The sequence below is a fragment of the Penicillium maclennaniae genome, assembly GCF_028827695.1.
Source record: "Penicillium maclennaniae strain IBT 15551 chromosome Unknown utg000008l:1.0-3552695.0:1.0-3555053.0, whole genome shotgun sequence".
NCBI lineage: Eukaryota > Fungi > Ascomycota > Eurotiomycetes > Eurotiales > Aspergillaceae > Penicillium > Penicillium maclennaniae.
In genome coordinates, this window is record NW_026623220.1 from 2631227 (window position 1) to 2650837 (window position 19611).

General features: G+C 51.3%; 7 protein-coding genes across 7 annotated transcripts; 4 read left to right on the forward strand and 3 right to left on the reverse strand.

The window, feature by feature from the left end:
- Positions 1 to 2339: 2339 nt before the first annotated feature.
- On the forward strand, positions 2340 to 3827 carry wetA (developmental regulatory protein WetA; the record flags this gene model as incomplete). Its single annotated transcript, XM_056971612.1, has 1 exon — positions 2340 to 3827. The coding sequence occupies one exon, from the start codon at positions 2340 to 2342 to the stop codon at positions 3825 to 3827; it is 1488 nt and encodes a 495-aa protein (XP_056818591.1).
- Positions 3828 to 5792: 1965 nt separating this feature from the next.
- Positions 5793 to 8918, forward strand: N7477_009952 (uncharacterized protein; the record flags this gene model as incomplete). Its single annotated transcript, XM_056971613.1, has 3 exons — positions 5793 to 6040; positions 6092 to 7197; positions 7258 to 8918. 3 exons carry the CDS (start codon positions 5793 to 5795, stop codon positions 8916 to 8918), a joined length of 3015 nt encoding a protein of 1004 aa, XP_056818592.1.
- A 925-nt stretch (positions 8919 to 9843) lies between these two features.
- On the reverse strand, positions 9844 to 10610 carry N7477_009953 (uncharacterized protein; the record flags this gene model as incomplete). The annotated part of the gene is made up of 3 exons (XM_056971614.1): positions 9844 to 10253; positions 10357 to 10473; positions 10544 to 10610. 3 exons carry the CDS (start codon positions 10608 to 10610, stop codon positions 9844 to 9846), a joined length of 594 nt encoding a protein of 197 aa, XP_056818593.1.
- A 361-nt stretch (positions 10611 to 10971) lies between these two features.
- On the forward strand, positions 10972 to 12947 carry N7477_009954 (calponin homology domain protein; the record flags this gene model as incomplete). The annotated part of the gene is made up of 2 exons (XM_056971615.1): positions 10972 to 11138; positions 11204 to 12947. The coding sequence occupies 2 exons, from the start codon at positions 10972 to 10974 to the stop codon at positions 12945 to 12947; spliced, it is 1911 nt and encodes a 636-aa protein (XP_056818594.1).
- Positions 12948 to 13384: 437 nt separating this feature from the next.
- N7477_009955 (uncharacterized protein) lies at positions 13385 to 15231 on the reverse strand (the record flags this gene model as incomplete). Its single annotated transcript, XM_056971616.1, has 2 exons — positions 13385 to 15066; positions 15114 to 15231. The coding sequence occupies 2 exons, from the start codon at positions 15229 to 15231 to the stop codon at positions 13385 to 13387; spliced, it is 1800 nt and encodes a 599-aa protein (XP_056818595.1).
- A 900-nt stretch (positions 15232 to 16131) lies between these two features.
- N7477_009956 (ORMDL family protein) lies at positions 16132 to 16882 on the reverse strand (the record flags this gene model as incomplete). The annotated part of the gene is made up of 4 exons (XM_056971617.1): positions 16132 to 16182; positions 16239 to 16323; positions 16382 to 16598; positions 16726 to 16882. 4 exons carry the CDS (start codon positions 16880 to 16882, stop codon positions 16132 to 16134), a joined length of 510 nt encoding a protein of 169 aa, XP_056818596.1.
- A 919-nt stretch (positions 16883 to 17801) lies between these two features.
- N7477_009957 (zinc knuckle domain protein) lies at positions 17802 to 19516 on the forward strand (the record flags this gene model as incomplete). The annotated part of the gene is made up of 3 exons (XM_056971618.1): positions 17802 to 17954; positions 18004 to 18750; positions 18800 to 19516. 3 exons carry the CDS (start codon positions 17802 to 17804, stop codon positions 19514 to 19516), a joined length of 1617 nt encoding a protein of 538 aa, XP_056818597.1.
- Between the last annotated feature and the right edge of the window lie 95 nt (positions 19517 to 19611).

Genomic DNA, 19611 nt, shown 5'->3' on the forward strand with positions numbered 1-19611 from the left:
AGAGGGGTTGTTGAGTCACTGTCGAGTTCGGTCCGAAAGGGCGACTCTGGCGGAACTGAAGGAGGACGAGGAAGCCAGGTGCTCTAATGTGTGCTATGAATAGGTGACATAGACAAATAGCAAAGACGAAGCTGAGCAGACACAGGGCCTAAAGAAAAGGCAGTGGACAATTTCCAAGGTTGATTCCAGTTCTTTCGCCTCACGGGGTCGCCTCCGTCATTTCTGACTCAGCTGGTGCCTCGATTTTGAGGCGGAGCCGGGTCCGCTCACTTTAGTGTGTGCCGGTGCTGATGCCCTAAGTTGATCACTCCGAGCCCAATGGCAATGAATAGAATGCAGATAGGCCTTAATAGGTGGCCACAACTTGTCTTTTTGTACGGATCCAGAGATGCGTCAACGCTCTACGTTGGACAGGGGCCAAAAGAGGTCTGGAATGGCCCCTAGGAAACTGCCAGACACGAAACGTGGAACGCCCGGCGAAATACAGTGTTTACGCTCATCGCCTTGACTTCTTGGACTTGCAAACCAGCGCTCCTTTCTACGTCCTACGGCAAAGACACATACTACTCACCGGGCTCAAATCGACTGCATTTATTCTTGAATGCGGTACGCCAGGGCTCTCCAGCTCAGTTTGCAACTTTAACTCAAAAGGTCATCGCACCGACCGGTCTTACTGAATCCGAGAGGCAGCTTTCATGAGCTCGACTTCAGACTTGCATCAAAATACTCCATACTCACCCGAAGCTAACAAAGCATTCCGGGGTCCCTTCACGCGACTCTGACGTACGCTTTGTCACTCTTCCACTTCGCATGAAACATAAGGCTTCAGGACTTTCGACGCATTGAGCTGTGCCTGATCATGTGCCAGTGACTATCTAAGAATATATTCGCCTCACTGGACCCTGACCGCGACGCGTGGACAATGACAGGGCATCAGGTTACAACCTTCTCTGAACACATACTCCGCTTTATTCTGGAGCAGGTCTCCAGTCAATTGTCTGCTGTCTCCAGTCTCGAGTCTTCAACAGCCGCATTTGGCAAACGGTACCGTTGCTGTGCCAAAGATAGCAGGCGGGAAGCCCCAAAGACTGCCCTAGTACGGGCGAGACCCTCCAAGGCATCCTTCCAGGCATGGTTCGATATCATTTCCACTACTGCATTCGAAGATGGCGTGGAAGGTCAACGGGCCTGAAGTTAGGTGCCTTAGGATAATTATAGAACAAGGTCAATTTGGTGAAGCCAACAGGGTGCACTGAGCAGGTCGGAGCTTTCTATCTGGCGCTATCTGGCGCTATACTAAGCAAAGCAGGTACGAGCGTCAATCTGGCCTTCTCGAATTCCAAAAGACTGGTCTGTGCATTGCTGGAGGGGGCGTGGCATTCCACCCAGCCTCTACATTCCCATCCACATTCCAGTCTTATCTGCGGCACAACACTGGTCAAACAAAATATCGGTTCTGGCCGTATGGCTTTGACATCTGATAGGGTCGAATGGACAGGGCGGGCACTAGAGGAAGGCGCAGATCCTACCATTACCCGAATTAACCTTGTTTGGGCGATTGATGATCGAATCCCCGCTGTCATGACGCATACATCGGCAGCAGATGACCGGCATCTCCGCCAGTGAGAGCGTCTGTCCTGGCAGCTCCACCGGTTTTCAGCGGCTCGGGCTCGGCGAGCTTTCCGATCCACGCATAGTACCTTCTAATGCCATCACTGGATCACCAATCGGGCGGAGGAGGGCATTGATTTGGCATACCGTGCCTCTCCACACCCGCCACTTCGGCCAATTCAGCACCCCCGCTGCTTTAGGCCTGGCGAAAGAGGGTTGCATTCCCGAGGGTGGCTATCTGCATCAAAGCTTCTAATGAGTGTGGAGACCCTTCAACGTCTTCCTTAGCCCTCGAGAGAGATCAGGGCCCTACGATTGGCTTAGCCGGTCCAGCGGAGACCTGAATCATTCCTCAAGATTCCGGCGGAGCAAGCTGTGAGCCAACCGGATCATTCACACAGCATTCCTGATCCATCTTGAGGAGGCATTGGAATGTATGCAGAAAAGATGAGGCTGGAGCTGCCATCGGACATTCAAATAGTCGACGCGATCTGTTTGTTTGCTTTGCTATCTTTGCATACTCTGCAGTGTTTTCTCTCTTTGACAAACCGTCAAACACAGATCCTTTGACTTTGCATCTCTTGCATACACTGCATACACTGCATACTCGTCGCATACCCGCATCCTCGCATACTTGGCATCTCCGAGATCTGTAGGATCTTGCGATTCTCTGGTTCCCCAATCACATCACTTCGTCTCTGTTGGCCGCAAACGGAAAACAAAGCAAAATGTTCGCCCAACCATACAACCACTCGTTCGATGACTTGTTCAACCAGTACGTCAATGTGGAGAGCTCCGATGGCAACAAAGACTACGAAGAGCTCTTCCCGCTTGACTCGTTATTGAGTGACTGTGGCGACCACTCCCCGACCGGCTCCACTATCAAGCGTGAATCACCGCAACCTTGGACTAAAGACTGGTCCCTGCAGGACGGCCCGGGACTTGAGCAGTTCGCTTTTCAAGACACCGTCCACCCCTCTGCCATTTCTGACCTCGGCCTGAACAACTTCGAGGTTTCTTCTCGCCCAGCCACAAACGTTGTTTCTTCTCCCTCCACTCCTCCCGCTACTCCCCGTCGCAAGGTTATCTCCAAAAGTGCTCTTATCACTCCCAAGTCTATTCGCCATCGCGATCCCAATGAGCGACGTGCGCTCCTGCGCAAGCAAAGTTTCTCCCCCAGTTTGATGCGCTCTTCTATCCATAAAGGAAGGATGGCATACCCTGAGGCCTGGGCCCAAAGGGTCCAGAGCTTCAACCTTTCCGGCTCCGATCGCCTCCCCTTGTCTCCCCCGCCTTCCGACGTTATCGCCCAGCATGAGACCATGCATACCGATAGCCTCACCCACACCGGAGAACCCGCAGAGATGTCTCACTATGATGCGCACCTCTTCCATCAGTCCCCTGCTGTCTCCATGCCCTCTCCTTCCGTTGGTGCGCTTGCGCGCCATCAGCAGCATTACATGAGCCATCCCGGCTCCTCGGTTTTGACCAACTCCAGCCCTCCCTCCGCCGATGACATCTTTTCTTCCTCTCACTCTTCAGATCCCCAGTCCATCTCCTCATGGCAGTCCGATGCCTTTAATTCCACCCTCTCCTTCACTCCCGATCTCCAGGGTTCTGAGACCCATTGGTGGTCCCCCATGCCCAACAAGGTTGCGCAACAACCATCTGCATATCACTCCGCCCCTCCGCAGCGCATGCAAAGCGTTGGCAGCCACAACGATATGATGCAAGGCGGGCTTATGATCCAGATGGATCCCCCATTCGATATGTCCACCGAATCCTCGTTCTCATCATCAAACATGATGCCCTCAAATGGACAAAAGTTCATGACTCCTTACACCGCTCCTCAAGTCCAAAATATTTCCCGCTCTCCATCTCTCTCCCCCAAGGCCAGCTCACCCAAGAGCCTCAAAGGCCATCGCCGCACCCACAGCAGAAAGCTGTCGGGTCAGAGCATGAACGCTCCCAAGTCGGCCAAGTCCTCTACTAGCCCCCGCGGCTCCAACAAGTCCGTTAGCGTCTCCTTCGTGAACTTCACTGCCCATGACAGCCATAAGATCCTCGGCGGTGTCGCGCCCTCCGGCAGCTCCAAGACAAAAGCCCGTCGGGAGCAAGAAGCCAAGGACCGACGCCGCAAGCTGAGCGAGGCAGCTCTTAAGGCTGTGCGCAAGGCTGGTGGCGACGTTGACGCCCTGGAAGCCATCTTTTGTTAAGTCTTTCAATCTCTTATATTTGATTCGTCTGTTCATTGAGCCGGTGTTTGGGTTTTATCACATTGGGAATATCTACTGGTCGTCCTTTGGTGTTTGGTTGTTTTTTTTACCTTTCAAGCTTTGATCTCAGGGTTATGCCTCACAAAAATTTACTGTATTTTTAATGTCTAGACATATACACCAATGTCTAAAATCATCAACTCATCTCCACCCCTTTCCTCGTGGAACTGTATAGCTAACTACAGCATTATCCTACACGATATTCACTTCCGATATTCTGATATCTGACTTTGGGAGCCTTGAAGATCTGATACCTGTTCGCATTTGATCTTCACCCTCACCTCTCGCTTGTGTTTGTGCCTGCTCTTCTTCAAACTGTCGATCAGCTAAGTGACCACGACTTTCACGACATACTAACCAGCCACCAATTTCGAGTCTTTCACTGCTGTCCTCACCTCGGGCATAGTTTAACACTTGGATTTCGGGAACATTCACTTCCATCTGTCTAAGACACTAGCTTCGCTATGAAGTAAACATTGCCACGCATTTTCCTCTTAAAAGCTCGTGATCTGCAGCTTCACGAATCCACCTTCTCTCATCTCACTCACTTCAACAGTCAGACACCCACAAATACTCTTGACGAGACTATTCTTTCTTCAGCAATCATTATCCTCTCCCTTATCAAACCGACTCTGCGACTCTCGTCTCTCGAAACTGACGAGTTCAAAGGCTCCCTCGCCTGAGCTTTCGAAACGCCCTGGTGCTTTGCTTTCTTCGGGCGAGAATATCTCTCTCAAAACGGGATAAATTGCAATCGCCGCACTTCACCGGTGCGTACAGAAGATTTGATGTCAACTCCCACGGCTGTTTTGTTATCCCATTAGGCCCAAATTACCCAGACTTACCCCATTTCCAAGGCAAAGATCCCCTGCAAACTATGGATTCTTGAGATTCTCCCATACACGCGGTTCACAGGGGATGCGCCGATACCAGCTTTGAGGCTTTCTCGATTCTTCCATCCACATTCGCAGCCTGCTGCACCGAACACTTCTTGTCCTCTTCAAGCCTTTTTTTCTTCTTTCTTCTTTCTCCACATCAATTATCAAACTTGAGTTTTATGGATGACCATTAAACTCGCACCTTTTTCTAAATTGCTGGATTGCTCTTTCAGAAGAGGTAAGTGAGAACCACACGCAAAGCAAACTGCTGTTTCAGCGTTTCAAAAATATTATATTGCCTCTGTCATTTCTATCACAATTTTCTTCATTCCCTGTCACTATTACCTCAATTCTTACCTTATTATCCTCGCCCGCCGTCGCTGTTCTCAGGGTGTTCCGAAACCACAAGATTTCACAATTCGGCTTGTACGCAGCAATCCAAATTTGCCATTGTGGAACGTATTCTGCCCCCAGTTTGTCGCAGTGATCTTGTCTTGACTTGATCACTCAAGTTCTTTTGCGCCTCTCCAATCTTCTCGCATTCCAGACGTTTTTCAATGCTATACTGCATATATTTTCTGCCTTTCTCATCACACATCTTATGACTTGTCTACTCCCATCATCGTATTCTCCTACCATCTCTCACGTATTGAATTCAACACTGCACCTTTGGCTTCACTAATAGCTACTGACGATTCTTTAGTTTACCTGCAACGCCCGCTCCCCAAAGATTTACACCCAAACACGCTCTTCATCCAACCCTCGTCACCTTTTATCCTTGATTCCGCCCAACAAAATCTCCTTTCCTCTAACCTCCATTTTCCAGATCCTGGCATCGAGCCTTCGTGGCCCAAAGTAACGCAGAACCCGATCCTCGTCACCTTATCTCCTCTACTCCCTCATTCCTGGATCCCTACTTCCTTCAATCCTCGACCCATCACTTCGACCCTCGTCACATTATCCTATAATCTGCTTCGAAAATAAAGAAAGATGTCTGGCAATCGCAACGCCCGCAATTTCCCTTTGCATGGTGGCCGTTCTGGCAATCAGGGAAGTGTTGACCGTGGCAGCAGCCGTGGTTCTTCTGCTGGCCCTTCTTACCGTGGCAGTGATCAATCCGGTCGTGGACAAAGCGATTACAGGGGTGGCAGCCGTGGCCCTTCTTCCAATCTCCCTCACGGTGGGTCTAATCAACGCGGGCGTGGAGGCGGACGTGGTCGAGGTGGTTTTGGTGGCGGTGGAGGTCGCCCAGAACCAGATGAAGACCCTAAGTAAGTTTGTTAAAATCATTCTATCATGAAGTATCTCTAATATGGTCTGATATAGCGTGATGTTCAACTCTTCCGCTACTGCTAATCCGGAAATTGAAGCCTTCGAAGACAAATGTATCACCAAGAATAAAGGCAGACGAGCTGAAAAAGGAGAACTCGCTCTTCGGCCTGGATACGGTGTTAAAGGGGCAAGTGTTGTCATGCGCGCCAACCTCTTCCAAGCCAGATTCCACGGAGCAGACTGGTTTCATTACACAGTGAGGGTCAGACCAGATCCGCAGAATACCCGCCTCAATCGGGAGATTTTCAGGGAACTCATGGGCAACGAGACAATCAAAAAGGCCCACGCCGCCACTGATGGCGCCCAGGTTATCGTTGCCATGAAAAATCTGCTACCGGGCAGTCCCTATGAAGTCACCATTGACGGTAACCTGAACGCATCCAAAAGGTTCTCGGTGGAACTGAGACTGACCGAGAAAGTCAACCCATCGGAGCTGGTCAGCACCCTCAACAACATCGATGTACGGACACAACCACCGAATGGAACATCATTCCTTCAAATCATGAACATTCTCATGAGCGCTCATCCATTCAGAGACACAGGCGTGACGACCATTAGAAGCTCCAATGGCAACAAAGTTTTCTGGACCGACGGGAGAAAACAGGCCGCTGATCTTCAGGGCGGGATCGAGTGCATTCGGGGCTTTAATTCTAGCGCGAGAATTTGTGACAATCACATCTTTATCAACTTGGGCGTCAATCACAGCTCATTCTTCCATCAAGGCCCATTGCACAACATTCTCACCCTCTTCAACGCGATGAACCCCGATCAACCCCCGGACTATGTTCTTTTCAATCGATACATCAATCGACTTCGCGTGGACGTCACTCATCTTGAAAAACGCATGGAATGCGGGGTCTTGGTTCACAAGCAGAGAAGCATCTGGGGACTTGCTTGGCCTCAGAAGGATGGAAGAACACATGGAACTCACCCGAAAACGAGAGCAAAACTCGTCCCAGACCCCAATCCTCCCCGTTTCCTAAACGAGAACATAGGAGCCACTGCAGACGAGGTTTCTTTCTTCAGATACGACAAGGACGCTAATGGCAAATCTCTTTCTACTGGAAAATACATCACTGTCACTCAACACTTCAAGGAGGGTATGTACATTACACTTTTTGGTTTCTATTCAATTAAACGTGGCTAACACTAGTGTGCAGAATACAACTTGAAGCTGAAGTACCACGACTGGCCTGTGGTGAATGTTGGCAGTTTCGTTCACCCGATTTACCTTCCTATTGATGTCTGCACTGTTCCAGCGGGACAACGCTTCATGGGTGAGCTGGCAGCCATTCAACGCAAGAATATCATTAACTTCAGCTGCCGAAAGCCGCCCAATAACTTCAAGTCTATCATGCAGGACGGTCGAAGGATTATGGGAATGGACAATCCATTGAAGAGTATCGACACTGAGTTCAGACCTGAAATGATCACTGTGAACGCACGCATTCTTCCGCCGCCGATCCTGAAGTATGGAAAATCCAAGACGCTGATGCCGAAGGATGGATCTTGGAACCTAAGGGGCCAGCAATTTTGCAGACCTGCCGAAATCAAGAATTGCATGGGCGTCGTCTATACCAGGGGCTCACCTAGTTCCATCGACATGGATTTAGTCAAGAAAGCATTTGACAGTCTAGCTGCAGAGGGAAAAAATTTGGGCATGAGGTGGTCTGCTTGGAACCGAGGTATCCACACAAGACAGATAGGAAGGACACCCGCGGAGTGGATTAATCAGCTCGAGCTCATGTTCGATCATATTCGCAACAATCCGGTCGACCTGGTGGTCATCGCGCTTCCTGCAGGCGAAGAACGCTTCTTCGACCACCTCAAATGGTGGAGTGAGACCAAGGCGAAAGTCATGACCCATTGTTGTCTCTACAGCAAGTTCGTCACCCATGGCAGACCGGAAAATTCGCAGTACAATGCCAACAATGTGATGAAAATCAACTTAAAAATGGGCGGTGACAATCAGACGCTCAAAAATGCGCCTCGCTTGATAGAAGGAGGTACAACCATGGTTGTTGGTCTTGACGTTACTCACCCGTCTCCGACGGACCCCGAAGGATTCCCTAGCATGGCATGTATTGTCGCTAGCACGGACAAGTCGATGGGGCAATGGCCTGGTGAGGTAACGGTGCAGGAGGCCCGCAAAGAGGAAATTGGGTGTCTCAAGGCGATGATGCTGGGTCGTCTGCAACATTGGAAGGCTAGTAACAAGGCTCTTCCCAACAATATTCTGGTCTATCGTGATGGTGTCAGTGACGGCCAATTTAATATGGTCCTGAAAGACGAGTTGCCCCAGATTCAGGAGGCCGTGACTTCTCTGTACGGGGGCAACGGTGCGAATATCACCATCGTCGTGGCAGGAAAACGACACAACGTGCGCTTCTACCCGACTCAGTTCCAATTTGCTGACCAGAGATATGGCCCCAAGAGCGGCTTGGTCGTTGACCGCGGCGTCACTCGCCCAAAGTATTGGGACTTCTACATGCAGGCACAGGCGCCGCTTCAGGGCTCAGCCCGCCCGGCACACTACATCGTAATCCACGATGAGATTTTCAGATCGAGCAAGTCTGACTCGAACCCAGCTGACGCACTCCAGCAACTCACTCATGAGATCTGCTACATGATGGGTCGTTGTACCCGCTCTGTCGGCTACGCCACCCCTGCTTTCCTCGCTGACAAGTACTGCGACCGGGCCCGGCGATACATGCGAGCATTCTATTACTACACCTTAATCAAAGAGGGCAAAGATAAGAAGCCGGACAACCACAGAGCGATCAGAAATTCGGATGCAAGTAACGCGATGGCTTACATCTGAAGACCAGATCCAATTCCGTTGCAGTTTCCCTCCACCGATCGCTTGCTTTTACACTGGAAATCCGGCTCTGCTCCCAACTAGCAGGAAAGGTCCCTTTCGCTAACCAAATTCAAGGACAGAAATAACCCAAAAATCGACGAAAATGGAAGCTTTCACAAAAACATTTGCCGCATTCTTCTTATTCGTTGAGTTGCACTGTTATGCCAGGTTTAAACCCACCCCACGTGGAAATGCATATTTTGCACGTCAATTGCACTGTTACAACCTACAACAAAAGCCTGAAAAACACCAAAAACAATGTTTGTTGAAAACAGTGAATGCAACTTCAAAAAACAAAAATTGATTCATCTTGTTATTTGTTCAGGGAAGAAAAAGGGTTAACATAGGTAGATAAAAATCTTCAAAATTCCAAAAACGGCCTTCGGGCTGCGTGAAAAAATCTCTTGTTCTCTCCATTGTAGATTGGGAGAAGAGCCTGCAAACTATAAGCTTCTGGAAGTGGGACATAAAGAACAATGTTATAGAAAATCGATAAGGGGAATCATCAGGAATACACCAGGTCTAGGTTCCCGGGAGATGAGATATAAACTAAATAATATACAGAAGATGGTCATGACTAGCCATGATAGGACCAAGGTAATTGAATAGCGCCCATCCAGACAGTGCTGCAGGCAGGTTGACGGCATATCCCCGCCAGCTCAAATAACTGCGGAACTGCCCAAGCGGGCATCTGAGTTCGAGATATGATGGCTAAACAAGCCTGATCCCTGATTGAAAGATTAAAAGATACCAATCAGCCCCTTATAAGGGAATCGGCCCAGTATAAGGTCAAGGTCAAAGGTCAGATACATGCTTGAGGTGGGATTCGGCCAATCACAGCGCGTCAATTTGCGATGTTGATAAGGAGGTTTTATCGCCGCGCTATTCACCGACGGGATGTCGGGGTCCAGGACTCAGGTTGCCAGCCATCGCCGGGATTCACAGCCTTATCCCATGGGTTCTCGGGTTTCTTGGACTTGGTCTCAGCAGGAGCCGGGGTGGGAGTAGGTTCAGGCTGTGACGGTGGCGTTGGCGTTGGCGTTGGCTCTGCGGGTGCCGGAGCTTTCTGTGTTGGGGCATCACTGGGGGTGGGACTTGCGGTAGTCTGACTATATTGCGGTGTAGGCTGTTTGTATTCTGCCTTGGGTTTGTCCAGAAAGGAGGGTTTGCTGGCCCAACGTTCGTCGGCGAGTCGGGCGAGATTCTTCATTTTGGCCTGGCGTATGAGGTCTTGTCGCTGTTCCTCGAGTGTTGGCGGGTGTTCGCGAAGGTATCGGAGCCATTGGTGCCATTGCGCTTTTCATCCAATTTGTAGTTAGCATAATACCCTATGTATTAAAGATGCAGTCTGCGGTGGCAAGGCCAAAGCCTGGCGCAGATCCTCTAGAATAACACTCACGTGTAACCTTAACTTCATCATAGTGTGTTCTGGGGTCAAATTTCACGATTCGTCGCATTCGGTTGGTATTTACTGCATCCTTGAACACCCAAAAGGTGTTTCCGGCGAGGTCCTCGCCTGGTACTTGATTAGCAAGGCTGGGGAATTCCAAAGCGCATAGGGCGCAGATTCCAATGAGACGACTAACCGACAATATACATTTTGCGCCATGGAAAGCGAAGGCTCTTCCACTTGAACCAAAGACTGTTCACCATTTTTGCGGGGAGGGCGTTGAGGATATTGGAGAGGCGTGGAGAAAAAGTTGCGGGAAGAGAAGATCAGGAACGTCATCGGAGCCGAGATCAACAGTCCCGAGCATTCCATTCCTTTCCTCTCTCACTCCCTCTCCTCAAGGGATTTACAGAAACTCCTTTCAAAGTTCCACTCTTTCCGACTTGTTACTTACGTCGTGCTTTCTCGGCTCTGATACCCAACCCCCCTTCCCCACCCTTGGGGCCGATCAGGCACCGGATAAAAAGGGATACCCTCTGACCGAAAATCAACAATTCAACTTCCCTCATATACATTGGACCGATCGGACCGCCGGGACAGGATTTCCATGATCATACACCGACCATGGCTTCGGTTACCTCTCTTGACAAAGACCTGCGCAATATGCGCCTATCCCGCTATACCCCGCAGGCAGCCGCGGAGGTGCGCGATTGGATTGAGGAGATGCTGCGCGAGAAATTACCATCCAGCGACCTACTGGAGGGCTTGAAGGATGGAACGGCTCTCTGCAAGTAAGACTTGATCGCGATGAAGTGGCGTCAATGGAGTTGGAACCCGGACTGACCCCTTGTCTTAGGCTGGTCAACATGGCCGTGTCACCCGGTGTGAGGTATAAGCAATCTTCGATGCCTTTTGTACAGATGGAGAATATCTCGCATTTTCTGCGCGCATGTCAAATGCCACCTCTTAGCCTCCCTCCGCACGACGTCTTCCTGACCGTGGATCTCTACGAAGCGAAAGACCCCGCGCAAGTCCTCCAGTGTCTCGCTGCATTTAGCAGACGGGCGAATGCCCTCCAGCCGAGCAAATTCCCCCGAGCAGTTGGTCCCCAGAGCAAGCGGAACATAGTCAGCCCAAATGTGACAGGCTCATCAAGCCCAGGGTTGTACAATCGATCAGCTCGTGCGTCCAGCAATGTTAGCGACACTGAGAGAAGTGGATCTATGAGCTCTTGGAGTAAGAAGGCAGACGAATCTTCGACTGCACCAGCCTGGAACATTCATCAATACGGATATATGGGTGGAGCTAGCCAGGGTAACCAAGGAATTGCATTTGGCGCTCGCCGACAAATAACCTCATCGTCTCCCACTGTCCCCAGCCTCGCCGATAAAGAGAAGCGCAGACGCGAGGAGGAAGACCGGATTCGCCAGCAAGAAGCTGGAAGGGAGGAAGCTGCACTTGCACACCAACGAGAGATTGAAGAGCAGGAGGCTCAAGCTAAAGCCGAGGAAGAGCGACGATGGGAGGAAGCAACGGCCCGTGAGAGGGAGAAGGAGCGTCGTGAGATGGAAGAGGAGAAAAGGCGTTGGGACGCGGAGAAGCGTCAATGGGAAGCCGAGGAGCAGCGCCGAGCTGCTGAGGAGAAGGAAGCCGAGGAGCGCTTTGAACGGGAGCGTCAAGATCGGAAAAAAGCTAGCGATGCTCGTCTCAACGGCCAATTCCTCAGCCAATATCAGGCGGGTCAGGTTGCTGCCGCTGCTTCTCCCGAGCCAGTCGGAGAGACAGCAGAGAGCCGCCGCATTAAAGAACTTGAGCGTGAACTCGAGCTTGCCAAGCAACGTGAGCGTCAATACGAAACTGAAAGGCAGGGAATTCAAGACCAGAAGAGCGGAGATGCTGTAGCCCGCAACTCTAGCCACCCCAATCGCCCTGTGCCTGTTCCTCCAAAGCCCAGCTACGACCTCTCTTCTCTTGAACAAGAGCGCCGCATGCTCGCCGGAGAATGGATCAAGAATCAGGATATGCCAGCCGCACAGGAAGTATCCGAGCAAGCTGAACAAGCATCACCTCCTCCTCGCCGTCCGCTCCCGGAGCCCGTCAGGTCATCTCAGCCCACGCCACCAGCCAGAGATCTTCCCCTGCCTCCGCGTCCCCTTCCCGACCCAGTATCCTACTCTGCCAACACGGATTCTAATCGTGTGGACCGCTACCTCTCCTCGAACCCTGCTCCCACAGCTCCAGCCCCTGCCACCCATCGCGTTCAAGACTACTCTACCACCTCCGAAGTCGACGCCGAGAACAGCCGACGTCTCGCCTCTCAGCAAAAGACTAAAGCCGGTGGCTGGGCATCAAAGTCCCTTCTGGAACGTGAGATGGAGCGGGAGCGCGAGCGCCAGCGTGAATGGGAAGAAAATCAGAAGCAAACCCAAGCCGCCGCGGAACGCGGCTTGACCGATTCCGCCTCTGGCACAGGCCCAGGCCAGTCCTGGGATGTTCACCAGTATGGCTACCTGGGCGGTGATAACCAAAACCGCGGTGGCCATGGCTTGGGCGTTGGAGGCGCCAGACGCCAGATCATTGGGCCTCGACCTCCGCCTTAGGAGCGTGGTCTTGATATTGTATCAACTGTTTGAGCCAGGAAGCCTTTGTGTTGGTTTTCATCTTTTATACTGACTCTTGATACGTGGACATTCTGAAGCATTTTTTTTTGATTCTTGTTTCTTTGCGTCGGCGCGGTGGATTGTTTTTTAGTGCGATGATTCCCGCCCATCTGCATTTTTTTTCTATTCCAATTGACTTGAATCGAGGCTACTCATGCCATGAGTAAGGTCCTAGATAGCGAATTGACAGATATTTCATCACATCTTTAAATCCAGGGTAGCACAGCTAGCCGTAAACGTAAACAAAGCATCGCTGTGCTCACGTTGAAGAACTTCAAAGGTTTTATCGAATACCCCAAGTGTGAATACGAGAGCATAGGAAGGCAGATACTCGCTTTGAGTAAGAATCATAAAAATCATTGATATCGTCAATATCGTTAACAAAGGCCAACCGTCAACCCGGCTTCTGCTGGGTACCCCTTGAACGCTAGCATCTCAACCAAGAACATCAATCTGTCCCCACTCTCCACCAACCAGCACCACTCAAGCGACTCCTTATTCCGGCTAGCAATGCTACGTCGCATATCATCCTGAACCCGGCTAGCCCTCTGCGAAATCCCACGCTCAACGGCGTCTTTGAACTCAGGCGTCATTGTCAATAAATCGCCATTAGCCAGTAGAATAACGAGAGCTTCGAGAGTAATAGACACCTTGGCGTTATCAACTGCACTAGAGGTCGTCGCTGCGAATGGAAGGAAACAGGTTTCCAGCTTGACTTGGTCGAGCCATTCTCCGTCCATGCTTGGGGCGCCACTCTGGCGCAGGAATTCTAGTAAACTTTGACAGAGGGTGGTTTGTTGGTCGTCTGGGAGTTCGGGGAGGATGTAGGGGCTGACGAAGGTTTGGAAGATTGGGAGGGGAAGGGGACGAATGTTTTCGACGAAGAGGTAGTAGAGCTCCGAGACGGGCATGAAATCGTCTTCAAGTCGTTCCGAGACTTTCGATAGGAGACCGAGGAGTTTCTTGCGTAGTCCGAGGGATTTAAGCCCGCCCATGGTAGAGACGCCACCGCTGTGCTGGGTTAAGGTGGTTGAGTCTGAAGAATCTTGAACTGGCACGGTGGTGGTAGCGTCTGCTGCAGTTCTGGTGCCTCGTCGTGTACGCTTCGACCGTCGGGACTTGGAGCCTTCTGGGGGAGATGAAGCGCGAGAATTGGATTTGCTTAGGTCTGTGGTTTCGGTGCCTTCCTCGTCGGAATCATCTTGAGAAAAGTAATCGCCATATTTGCCCTCGTCAATGTTGACCTCGCTTTTTTGCTTTTTCGCCGTTTCTGGTGCCGATTTGGATTTGGAACTTTTCAATTCTCTTGAAAATACTTGACGGAACTCATTGACCGAGGTAGTGCTACCATCTGCAAAGATGGCCCTTACAATTCGGCGATTTTTTCCAGGTGTTCCCGAGTCAATATACCGGAAGAACATGCTTTCACGGAATATGTCTAAGTCATCATTCTTGATCGACCGAGATCCATTTCGTGTCATTCTCTCCTGTGTTGTTTCTTTTTGTTCTTCCTGACTTGTCTTCTCCTGCAGGTGTTCATACTCTTGCTCGCGCTGGTTCCAGTCATCCAGAAGTATATCACACATGAATCGGAGCCAAATCTGCCAATGCTCCCACCGCTCGGGATGAAGTACCGAACAGTTAAATGTCCATCCAACAGCATGCCAAAAGTCTTCGGCGCGCGACCAAAGCGAGGACTCGTTTGCCACGTCCAATCTTTGCCAAAGGGTCTTATCATGGGACCCATCATTGGAGCTGGAAGAGGTGTCGTCTGCATGACGCAGTCTTCCTGATCGCGATAATCGAGTATTTTTAAAGCTGAAAGCCAGATCAAGCCTAGCATCTTTCGGGGTAAGCAAAGTACTGATAAGCCGCAAGAGCCGCAGCGCGACCTGCGGAGCCTCTTGCTGTTCTGGTTTCTTGGCACGGTTTGTAGTCGACGGGTGAACGAGGAAGGTACAGGCTAGCGCAAGATGCTGAGGTAGTGGAGCTATCACTGTCTTCGAGGCGTAGGTCCCAGAGGCGAGTGTGTTGAATAGGAGCGTCAATGCTTGGGTATCTGTAGTCGGATTAGCGGGGGCTCGGGAATTGCGCTGGGATACGTACACAGTTGTTCCTCGAAGAAGATTCCGCTATGTTGGGCGATCTCGAATGGTAGCTCTACAGGCGTGCGATACGCCATACCCTCCGGAGGACCCATGGCCTCTGGATGTTGGTCCGACATCTCGTCTCGTCGCGCGTCTTTTTGTCGCGCTTATCGATAATTGCTTAGTCACGTCTTGTTTGGTGGCTTGATGTGGAAGATCAATACATCAAAGTAACGGCATCTGGAGCACGAGGCAAGTGTGGAAGATAGGATTTGAGGGGCTTGTTTGGAGCGTAATCCATTTAGAGTGACTCAGGAGTTGTTAACACAGAAGTCTCTTTTTTGATCGTTGGGATTCAGAAGCAGAATTTGTGACAGTAACATTTGTGATTTCTCGCAAACATGATCCCAGTAGTGACACCAAATTATTTCAAGTTTCCAGAATGTATGTCCATGATATTGGGAGTGTACGTAAGCCAAATAAAGTGATAGGAGCCAAACAAGTCTATCGTGAAGTGCTTCTGAGCACGCGAATCACTCATGTACAGCCTCATTAAGCTATGATGCAATGCCCCCGCATAAGCTAAGCCAACCCATTGACTTGCTAAGCATCAGATCTCGGACCTTTGGAAGCCCTGCAGAGTCAGGCTACGGATGTTACTTCAGCTTTACGCGATCTACAATTTGGAAATGAAAGCCTAGAGTGGGGCCACAGGCCAGGCCATACAGGTAAACCGAGAGATTATGCAGAATAAAATATGCATAGCTTTAAAAGTGTGAGATCTAGACAAGGACAGAGAGTTTGAACACCGGTCTCTGTCGCTCGTAGGTCGAGGGTGGGTTCGTCATATTTGCCAAAAGGGAAAGGAAATTTGCGACAGCCAACGACGGATCAAAACTCCGTGGATCAACGCAATGCAAAAACCTCGGTAAGAGGAAGCGGGCGAACAAGGAGAGGCAAAGGACAAGGAGCGAGCTCGAAGGCCAAAAAAAAGACGCCAATGTAGCAAAAGGAAAAAGAGAAGTCACGAAGAATACCTATGATTCCTCTGGTATGTCGGAGAATAGGCCTATTCGCAACCGATGCGACTGGAAATTGGGTTAGCAAAAGTCAATGGGCTGCGTCAGATGCAAGAGACACCTACAAAGGGCAGTTTGGGAATGACCACTGCCAGAGTGGCAAGGAAGTTGATGATGAAGTAGGTCACATCGTAGTGGGTATAGTGAGTGCTGAGGAGGAAGAGCCCGATGGGCACGCTGAGGAGGAATTTTTTTGGCCGGGGTATACTGGTCGCCGTTATCGATCTGCTCCCACATGTTGAGGTTGTCGTAGGCACCGGCATTGAACTCGAAAGGGATGCCCCGCACCCAATGAAACATGAGGAAGGAGCCGAACATGTAGCTGATGTTGGTGAGGGTCCACGAGGTCTCCTGTGAGACGCCGGGAATGATGTCGTAGAAGATCTTGAGGGCCGCGATGCAGACAAAGTGAATGGTCCAGGCACCTGTAAATGCGACACACTTGTAGTTAGTATAGATGTTCCATGTTGTTTGAGGTCGTTTCCCGTCCACGGTGTCCGGACCGGATCGGTCGGGGAAGTTCCTGGGATTGGGGGCACCAGTCTAACTCACCCTTGGCATTGACCCAATTCGCATTGAGGTTGGGCAGAGCAGCCTGGTCGCTTGTGTGCTCGATAGATTCGGCGGGTTCCTGGTAGATGAGACTGCTCGAGCGACGCCGGCGGCCCTGCTTCTGGGTGTTTGGGGATAACCGCTGTGGCCCGTCCATCTCGTGAGGGAAGGAGATGGTTCTGGGGACCAGCAGGGAGGATTTGGAGGTGTTGGTCGCCAGCTTGACTGGAGAGGGGGAGGCGTGGAGGTGGTGGAAAAGGAGCGTGGGGATGAAGGTGGCACACGGCCCAGATCTCGGAACTGGAGAAAGGTCGGGCGGATCGGAGTCACGGGGGCAGGGTCGAAATTGCCGCGATCAAGTCTGAGATGCTTTGAAACAAGCAATTCCAATTCTTCTGGAAGGAAATGAACAAGGGAGTTTGGTGGGAAAAAAAAAAGAGGACGGGGAACGAGGAAGTCCTAGGCACGTGCAACGGGGCAGCTCCAGCACGGACAGTCCAAGTCTGGAGACTATTGCACACTTCACGGGACAGATCTAGATTTGGCTAGCCGAGTAGGTGGCGAGAAGGCGAAAGGACGAGACGGTCAAATCTTGGGGGCAATTCATGTCTTATCTGCATGACTCCATTTCTGAAGCGTGGCCTAACCGACACGAGTCGTCCCGGACATAGCCTAGACCGAAGACCTTTGTGCCCCTAACTTCAGATGCATGAGAACCTGCAGTGAGCTAGTTACCTACTTAGGTATACCTTCCTAATCTTAGGGACTGGTTCGTGGTCTCGAACCGATTCAGTCCATCATAACAGACAGTACACATTCACGCGAGGGTCGTGTGCTTGTAATCTTCGATGCCTTAGATCTTGTTCCACGCTACAAGGGTACTTCAACTTCATGAATACTTTTTTTTGGGCTCTATTTGAGCCAATGATGCTCCTTCAATGTGGTATCTTTGGCATGAACTCTCCCAGATGGCGACTGCTCTGCGCAAGTGGTCCGTAACGTCAACCGTAAAATTTAAACCTCTGGTTTGAAGTCGCGGAACACCGACGCCAATTTCATACACGCCCGCGCCCACCATGGCAGACAATTCGGGAGACGAGGCTGATTCTCGGACAGCATCAGTTGGTCTCCAGCGCTCGCGGGAAAACAAATTATCTGCACGAAACTCCCAAGATGGCGATTCCCGACCCACGAAGAAACAACGACGGAGCCGATCCCGCGGCCAAGATGTGACTGATTTTCCCCCGCGGCGCTTCCTTCAGCGAGACCCCTTTAGAGGTTGATCCGGACGATACATCTAGCTCCGGTTCTAGCTCAGACGCTGGGCACAACTCGGATGGATCAGAAGCGCCCGAACCCACTGCTGCCAACCCTCATGCAGGAAGCACTGCGCCTGCGATCAGTTGGAACCAAGGAAAGAAAGCGGCTGTTCGCACAACGCTTGGAAAGAGGAAGGCCCCCCCGTCCAACGGGACGAGTAATCAATTCAACGCTGTGAATGATACATACTGGCGCACTCGCAGTGCCTCTATCTCCTCTGGAGTCAGCGACACACAGGAACCCACAGCGGACAAGGACAAGGCCAACGCAAGCAGTGAATTGGAGGAAGGCGAGGTTGACTCCAAGAGCGAGTCGGATGGCTCGATTTCGTCAAACTCCGAAGCCGATGACTCCATATTGCTGAACCTTGGCGCGAAGAACGCAAATGATGCGACTCCGGCAGAGACTCTGCTCGCAGATGGTGTACAACCAAATGGAGTCACAAATGGTGAGACCAATGGTTCAGCAAAGAGAATGGATACCTCCGGCCCGGCAGAGTCCAAGGAAGAAGCCTTCCAGCGCTTCTCGCGCAAGTATCCCACCGCGCCCACTGCTTTGGTGGATTTGAGCCGGGAAGACTTTGAGGAGCAGGCAAAATACGTGCACTGGGCTCTTGACATCAATGAAATCGATCTCCAGCTTCCTATTGTGTGCATTGAGTGTCAAGGATCAGGTCATCTGGCCGAGGTGTGCCCGACAAAAGAGGTATATTTCCGCCCCACAGGTTATTTCTAAGGAAATGCTGACCTACTAGTGTGTACACTGTGGTGTGTGGAATAAACATACGAGTTCCTCCTGCTCTACATGGCAAAGGTGCCCCCGATGTCGGGAAAGAGGCCACGGAGAAGACCAGTGCTCCTCTCCCCTCAAAGGTTCTACCACAGAAGTCCCCTGTGACCTCTGCGGCTCGCAAAACCACGTCGAAGTTGATTGTAGTGCCGCGTGGAAATCCACGCTCCAAGAGCCTACTGCGACAGGTGTCACAGTCTCCCTCTCATGTGCTCGTTGCATTAGCTCAAGCCATTTGATCGGCGATTGTCCGTCTAACCGCAACCCTCTCCCTAACTCCTCCTTCACCCTCAGCGGCGTTGACCCCAGCACCATCACAAACCTCAACACAGGGCCCTCAACGAAGCCTGTCTCTGCGAAACCACCTCCGCCCACCAGGGCGCCACGCAGTAAAAATCGCCGAGGTCCGAAGATACGAGATCCGTCCTCAGAGAGTGACAATGGTGCTTTCCCCCCGCGTGGTGGCCGCCGCCCTCCCCCTCCGCCTCCATCGCGCGGCAGAGGTCGTGGCAATATTTCGTTCGGCAGCAGCAGCACGTTTGTCCCTAGCCAGCCTCGGGGAAAGCCACCGTCGCGTCCTTTCAATGGAAACCGCGGTCCTCCGCCTCCAAGAGGAGGGGGAAGTGGTGGTAGCAGCTTCCGAGGCCGTGGACGGGGTGGCAAGTCGCGTAGAGGCAAATAATCATGGAGATTGATATCGATCTTCGTGGTTGGGGGTAATGAGAACATCACGAACCTAATGCATATGTACATTGATCCTATACTGTCTTGTAAATA